The 8,507-nt window shown below is 40.0% G+C and overlaps 1 protein-coding gene across 1 annotated transcript; it reads right to left on the bottom strand.

The window, feature by feature from the left end:
• Positions 1 to 501: 501 nt before the first annotated feature.
• On the bottom strand, positions 502 to 8,083 carry LOC100372215 (flavin-containing monooxygenase 5-like). Its single transcript, XM_085491969.1, has 6 exons — positions 7,938 to 8,083; positions 6,991 to 7,449; positions 6,442 to 6,497; positions 1,714 to 2,107; positions 1,337 to 1,578; positions 502 to 934 (listed from the first exon to the last, which is right to left on the bottom strand). The coding sequence occupies exons 1-6, from the start codon at positions 8,056 to 8,058 to the stop codon at positions 659 to 661; spliced, it is 1,548 nt and encodes a 515-aa protein (XP_085348095.1). The 5' UTR covers positions 8,059 to 8,083; the 3' UTR covers positions 502 to 658.
• Between the last annotated feature and the right edge of the window lie 424 nt (positions 8,084 to 8,507).

The following is an 8,507-nucleotide window of genomic DNA, read 5'->3' as shown; positions in this document are numbered from 1 at the left end:
TTCAAACAAAATAGGACGGATTTTTATCAGAAAACATTTGATTGACACCCGCTATTACAACCCAAGTCAGCATTGTTTTGCTGTTGCATATTATTATGAATAATAATAAACCAGCATATATACATTGCCTAGAAACGATTTAAATTACTTCTGTTAATTTTGTGGTTGAAGATGACGAATTTTACACAAGGTATTTTACACGTTTGTATGAGTCAACAGCCCATAGAATAAGAAATATTACAGAGACGCCGGCGCTGGCTGGGACATACCCCACGAAAACCAGTCCAAAACATCACAAGGGCAGCACTGAAATGGAACCCACAAGAAAAAGAAAACGGGGTCGTCCAACAAACACCTGGCGACGGGACCTAGAGGCTGATGTCTGACACATATAACTCATTCGAATAATTTCATTAATGACAATTGTGAATAGGATCCTCATAAATGAAAATATAAAAGAGAAAAATAAGAATATATGCTTGATAACCCTTTGAATCAAAGTAATTGATTCTGATATGTTTTAATTGAACATGCAATTTTGAATATGTACATAGTACATGGATAGTATATTACAATAAATTCATTTTACCAAATACATCTTTTATACTATCAGTTTTATGATTTGACAGGAACATACTGGGCTCTGTTTTCTTGACTATTATGTTATTTTAATTAGTGCAAATAGTGGCAAAGAGACAACAACTATCACTAGGATTATTAAGAAGAACTGCAAACTTTCTTGTTGCGTGTTTTTCTGTGCATTCATGACGGTTTCCCGTGCTTTTTCCCACACACCAGGACCCGTTAGGCGATACGTTGCTGGATAGCATGGTCCAAACATTACAGCGTATGCTAGTTTAGGATCTGTCAGGAGAAGCTTCCAGAAATTGGGCTTGGCTCCAATAAAATCTGCAATTCTGTCTTTGTAACGAATCTAAAAAACAATGAAAATTTTGAGTAAGTCATATTGTGAAAATATGGTAGTGAAATGGTATAGTCGACCAACATGCCCTGTCAGTGGTGAGGTAGAGAAGGTATAGCTAAAATGGTATAGTCGACACATTTACATCGTGGATGATTGAGTTAGGCATTTGTAAAGTCAGCCAGTGTGTACGATGGAAGAAGAGTGGAAATATACCATTGGACTGAAGGGTCTATGGAAGCACGAATGGCCTAATGGACTTATAGTCAAGCAATTACCACTAATTAGGGCAATGTCCACCATGCGTTACATAATTATATTACATGCGTTATCTGGATACGACTCGTTCAAACAAACACAATTAAAATCTAAAACTAAAGTACTAATGAATTTCCAGGTATCATTTTGACTTACGCCTACTGAAATTCTTCTAAAATTTTTGTAGACTTTATCATTTTGTCTTATTTCTTTTGTCATTGACTCTTCATTCGACAACTGACAAAACCCTTTGAATACCCGGGTTACCCATCTTGCCTGCATCTCCAAAACTGGCCCGGTTCCCCCTATGTCCACACAAAATCCAATGAGAGCAAGGGTGTGCATCTTCAGCCGAGGTGGAAATACATACAGATACAATTCGCGAACCTTAAGTGAACCTTAAATGTTAAGATACGAGTGAAATCAGATCAGGGAATACAGAATCTGGTTAATTATAAACGTGCTTTCATCTCGTATGAACAATATCGAAAAAATATTTAATTTCTATGATGTTCCATTGAAATTCCATTTACCTGTGACAATGTCATTGTCCAAATATGGGCATGTAACATTGTAACCAGTGGCACATATAATGGCATCTACGTCATCCACTACCGTGCCGTCCACAAACTTCACACTTCTTTTATTCAACTGTTGTATGACTGGTTTACACTCCACGGCTCCACAGAAAATACGATTGGCAATCTCATCATTCACCATTCTCCGATGTTTGTACATTGGTTTACTAGATTTCAAACCCAGACTTTCGTGATTTGTCTCGAAGAGCACTATTGACTCCATTATGTAATTTTTAATTCCTACAGGAAGGTATTCTAGTACACGTTTATTTATTCGTTCATATATTGGAATCGCTTTTCTACCCATGCGGAGCATAATAAACGTCCCATCCCGCATGGAGATGTACACCTAGAATGATAGTTTTATGATAACTATATATTATTCCCTAATCTTTTTCTTTTGTTTCATCTGGGTGAAATACAAGTGATGTGAAAGCCATAACACCGTTAGTAAAAAAACGGATGGCAATACAGCTCTTAAGTCACAAGTTTTTTCAATGAATTCTGAATTTTACTTGTTTTTTTTTCTTTGACTTTGTTTGGAAGAATATAAACGTATTTATGCACTGCATATGTTATCCACATTTAAGTGTTGAGGATTCGAGTCACTTTCAGTATCGCGATCAGCGCCAACAAACATTGGATATTTGACCATTCTGCGTAAATAAATGCTGTTGATTTTGTGTCGATATTGTTAACATATTATTCAGAACTTGGTATATATTTTCGTTTCTAGAATATTTGTGTGGAACCATTCTGTCACAATGATTTTTGTTTGTCTATTTTTGACGCCGTGGAATGTATACCATGCGTCTTTAGCGAGCTAATATTCTATGTTTTGAAAAAAAGCCCAGTTTAGTGAGATGAAAAATGTTCGGTTATTCTTTACTGAAAGACAATCGCCCACATCGTCTATAGGTTCGCAGCGCCTCCATTGTGGTGCGTGAAGACTAGACACGGTCAGAATTAACAGGGAGAGCAGAATTATAATTTCGTAGTGGGGATGGGGGCACTTTCTTCAGAGGGTAGAGGGTGGGTACAACAGCTTTAGAGTATCCCAATTTTCGTTAATGACATTTAAAATTGATGGAAACAACTATATGAGAATTATCCATTATTCTATATCAGAATTATTTTAATGAAAATGTGTAAGATCACTTGTTGGCTGCTTCTGACACGGTGTTTCAGTACAGTGGTGACTCACATGGATATAATGTTTTTTATTGAAAATAACTAATGTATTAATGTTTTACAAACCCGGTTGTTTACCTAATCATACCTACCAGAAAATCCGTGGAAATAATAAATTTCATTCATTACTCGTTAGGCTTAATTACAGATTACAGCCCCAAACGGAAACTACTGGAAAATATACTCGGGTCCAAAAGCAACACCATAGGGTAGCGTTCTTTAAGAAAAAGGCCTTGCCTAAGGGGTCACCCCCAGGGCGATCACGCACCCAAGGCCTGTCAGTTTGAACCCTCACAAACGGCCGCTCGGAGGCTTGTGGGGAGGGAGGATTCCACAGATTTTCTGGTAGGTATGATTAGGTTGTACAACCGTAATATTTTACTACATCACCTACCAGAAAATCCGTGGAAATAATAAATTTATTTTATTACTTGTTAGGCAGGAAAAGGCAGAAAGGTCAAAAAACTGAGAGAAATCTAAAAGTACTCGTCAACAAGGAGCCTTGTCCTGGGCTACTCTTCAGGGAATCTGCCACTTGGTGTTATAAAACAGAATACATCTCAAGAGGGCGTCCACACCACTGTTGCATCTCCTCGGAAGGTGGTGAGCCATAGCTCCACCTGGTTCCGGGCACCAAAGTAAAAATCTACTCCGCTAGCTGTGACAATGTAGGGAAACATGCCAACCAATTACCCGAGTGCACTGACAGAAGCACAGAAATAGGTGTTTCCATCCGGAAGTGATTGAGCTCCACAAACCAGTTCAGTCGCCTGAGGTCCAGGACAAGACGCCACGCCATGCCTTCTCCGCTAGTTTTGTCAACATGGGGAAACAGCCCCCTCCTTGCTGTACGATGCTACTGAGGTGTTGTCTCTACGAAGTACACTCTGTAGTGGTGTGCGACCTCCTGAAAATATTTCAGAGACATTAGGACGGTCTGCAACTCCAACCAATAGATGTGGCGCCTCGCATGCATGGTCAGCCATGTCATTTGTACTAGAAGGTCCATCAGATGGTCGCCCCACCCTTGGAGCGATGCATTCATAATGAGAGTCAGCGATGGAGTCATCTGATCTAGGGGTGCTCCCCTCTCCAAGTTCCGAGTGTGCCTCCACTAAGGGAGGGCTGTCAGGACTTGGTCCAACAAGTGAACCCTGAACGTCATGTTCTGCATGTGGGCCTAGTGGCCCAACAAGCACCTCTGAATCGAACAAGGCCGGAGAGCTGTTAACGGAACTAGACGACAAACTGAAGTCATACTGCCAATAAGACACATCAGTTCGCGCACAAAAGCCGATCCCGTCGACTGGAGTTGGCTGTTGAGCTCCACAAAGGAGTCGCACCGTGCCTGAGAGGGGTGGACAAGCCGATGTTATGTTTCAAACTGCATACCCAGAAAAAACTAGGTTGCGGGACGGTAGGGTGTTGAACTTGAGAATATTTATTAAAAAGCCTAACTCGTGAAGGAGTGTTTGCGTCAATCGCATATGCTCCGCTGACACCTCCCTGTCTTGGTTGTGTCCTAACCAGTCATCGAGGTATGGTTTCAGATAAACTGACGACCAGTGGAGCAGCTGGGTCACCTGTCTAAACACACCCTGGTGAAGAGTACAGCGCCATGCAGAAACTGAAAGGGAGGGCGGTATACTTATAAACTTGCCAACTAAAGGGAATCTGAGATACTGGCAGCAAGAGTGGTGAATAGGTATGTGGAAATATGCATCGCTCAACTTCAGCGATGCCAACAAATTACCCAAGGGCACTGACAGAAGCAAAGAAATAGGTGTTTCCATCTGGAAGCGATTGAGCTCCACAAACCCGTTCAGCTGCCTGAGGTCTAGGACAGGACGCCATCCCCCAAACTCTTGAGAACGAAGAAGATGTTGGAATAGAACCATTTAAATGGGGTTCTCTACTAGGCATACCACCCTTTCTCCAGAAGGATAGCTACTTCCTGCTGGGTTGTCTCTGCCTTGACCTCGTCCCTCGATAGAAAACCAGAGGGGGTATGAGGAGTCAGAGGAGGAGGAGACCGGAGAGGACTTCCATACCCCCTGGACTCTACTGCGAGCATCCAGGGGTCAGATACTCTCCTGCGCCAAGCTGCTTGAGGCACGATCCAATGGGGAGGAGCAGACAGGGGTTGGTAGCTAGAGTTTCTCCCAAGCAACTAAGACTGCATTAGTAGCACTGAAATCTCGGTGGATTGGACCGGTTCAGCTCCTAAGGGTACTCGGCATCGATGTCAGTGCCCAAGTAGGAATACGCTGTATACTGATGTCGCTATCCGTGATGACTGGCAACTGCGTTCCCCAGACAAAAGCGATGGAACGATGCATGCCCGCCTCGGTAATTATCGCATAGAGAAACTGACTCCACAAAAAGAAAGTCTCGTCGTCAGTGCTTCCAAGGTAGCAAACAACACCTCAGTCACCTCAACGATGAATGGCTGTGAAGGTCTTGCCTCAGCCATCAATCCCGTAGCAAGTCTCAATCTCCTTCAGTCCGCGATAAGAGGCAAGCCTCGTCTCGCTACCAAGGGAAAAAGTAGAGATTCTTTTTACTCATTGAAAACAGAAACATTGTTAGCATCGGCTAGGGAATTCCCTTTTAGAGTGACGCATACCAGCTTGTGCAATCGCTTGCCCTCAGCTTCAACCACACCCCAAAGTGCTGCCACGACTGAGAATGCCACAGATCATAAATTCCGTCCCGAGTCCTGTTTGCGACTATAACAAAAATTACAACACGTATGTTTTGGGTCCCAAACTGGCAGCTCTAAGTGGCAAGTTGAACGGATCTTATGTGTCGAATTTTGTCGGCACGATCTTAGTCTTTTTAATGATTAAAGCATGATGCAATCATGGAAAAGACAGGAAATGAGAACGTGAAAAAACGAGTAAATTCACCCCGCCAAAAAGGGAGTCGACGTGAATTCAAACTGAGCTGGCGATTCAATAAAAACAGGCAAAAACTAGAGCCTTAATAATGGAAAGGCCTTACCGTAATGGTGGAAGTTAGAGTCAATCTCACAAACACTAGATTTCTAGGAAAAGCCCAGTGAAGATCAGTAATTTGCCTCTTGTCCAGACATCTTGTAGAGGGAAAAAATAATCCGTCTACACAGTGGCGGAATATAAGAGAATTGAAACTAACAGGTCTTGGGTGCGTGATCGCCCTGGGGGTGACCTCTTAGGCGAGGTCTTTTTTCTTAGAGAATGCGACTCTAGGGTATTTCTTTTGGACCCGGGTATATTCTCTAGTAGTTTTCGTTTGGGGCAGTAATCTGTAATTAAGCCTAACGAATTTAAATTAAATTTATTATTTCCACAGATTTTCTGGTAGTAAACTTGTCTGTCAACACGTTTAAATCCATAAAACGTATTTCTATCTTTTCACTTGAAAATATAAAAATAGTTCTGTCTTCGATGATCAAACGACATAGACACAGTCACATTAAATGACGTAGACTTTTTGTTTATATTACTTTACCTGTTTAGCATATCTACTGGTGTCAACGGCAACATCACCTGCAGAAAAGGAATCGCCTGCAAGTTTAGAGCAATTAGAATGTAATTAAAACTATATTATACTATATATTGTATAAAATCATGTGTGAAAATGTCAGCAATATATTCGCTAAGGTGATTATAACTTAAATTATTTAAAGTAGTTGCGACCTATTTGTCAATTTATATAACCAATCTATTTAAACCATTCATAATTTATGTAATTCAATTTTTCTTATTTGTTTGTAAGTTGAACACATTTTTATGTAATTCATTTAATGTATAAAACAATGTACAAAATAAGTATGTAGATCCGGATAAACACAAAAAGTTGAAGTAACTAATTATATTTTCAAGTTCACTATATCTCCGAAAACACTGTTAAATGTGTATGTTGCGATAAGGCTTTTTTGTGAAAACCTTTGATTTCCGAATTGGAATGAAAGATTACAATCCATTATTACTGTAAAAAACAAAACTACCCATATCATGAGTGACTAATCACATTTTCACATTATGACAACGTACTTACCAACAACTACAACAGTTTTTCCTCGAAAATCTGAACCCCTTCTGAATCTATTGCTGTGCAACACGGATCCTTCAAATAAATCCATTCCTTCTATTTCTGGCATATAGGGGGAGCTGTTTAATCCAGTACAACACATCACAGCATCATATACTTCTTTTCGTTTTGACTGCCCATTAGTCTTTACATATACCTCCCATTGACCAGTCTGGGAAAAGTTTGCCACTGGCTTGATCTTTAATACTTTGGTGTTAAACTTGATGAATTTATAAAGTCCAAAGTGTTCAGCATATTGTTGATAGTATCTGAGTACCAGATGATGTCTGAGGTATGGTGGCGCTTCTCTGGGAAAGGGGAAATCACTAAAACACATCATGCTTTTACTGGTGTTTGTCACCAAGGTTTCATATAGAGCAGCGCCCTCGCCCTCACGTGGGTTTTTATGATAGTTCCATATACCAGCTGAAATGAATACAAGAATATTTGTATTTGGGTCATCTGAATGAAATTTGTGTTTACTGTCTTCTATTATATATGTAGATATCACACGGGCGATATAATATTCACAATCTTTCAATAATTATTATAATAAGATCAAAAGTGGAATATTTTATTTCTACTATGAAAATAGATTGCCTTCATAGTTTATGTATGTGCCAATAGAGTTGTATCTGCTGATATACAGGTAGTAGCTCAGGTAACTGCAGATGTGGATTTTGTTATGTATGGCAATGAACAGTGCCTGACACTGGCTTGTATTTTCTGTATTAAGAGGACCTTCAAAATTCAGTTACTTTAGCATACGCACATGTTTCTCTCAAGGAAATATTTATGATATAAGTACTGCCTTCCACTTGCTACGTGTATGGGTAAAGGTACGTTTTCAATTCAATTCAGTGGAGTTTGGTAGATACACATTTGATTATTGGATACAAATTACACTGACTTACCGATTTCATCTCCTTGTTCAAAACAAACTGGACTGAGTCCTTCATCGTTGCAACATTTGATGGATACCAATCCACTGACGCCAGCTCCGATAACAGCAACTCGTTTTGTTGATAGCACCATTTTGAAAGTACACCTACTAGTTCAACCAGCAGCTTATACTACACTCTTTCTGTATAGTTATATATAGGCGTCACCGTTGATGGCGTAGACTGGGTAGTAGCTTTTAATAGAATAGGGGGATTAATATTAGAATAGGGGGATTAATATTAGAATAGGAGGATTAATATTTACAGTGACATATTTTTTTTTAATAACTGGTAACTTCCATGTACTGTTAATAAGCATGTGTGATTCTGGCTTCTGAATTGCTGGTGTTAACAGATGGTGAATATTAGAAACGTGTATATTTAGCTCACACTGAAGGACATCAGAGCTTTGTTTAGATATAGATCCTCACAAAATCCAACTATCCTGTGGTATTTCCTACACATATGGCCACATTCCAGCTTAACCAGTTGCACACGTGATCATTGGTGTCATGGCGTGTACTGCTTGGTGGTTTATAAAGA

This window comes from Saccoglossus kowalevskii, chromosome 17, assembly GCF_978046115.1.
Source record: "Saccoglossus kowalevskii chromosome 17, keSacKowa6.1, whole genome shotgun sequence".
NCBI classification, from domain to species: Eukaryota; Metazoa; Hemichordata; class Enteropneusta; family Harrimaniidae; genus Saccoglossus; species Saccoglossus kowalevskii.
Note: the sequence above shows the minus strand (reverse complement) of the source record. Positions and strands in the feature narration are given on the sequence as shown.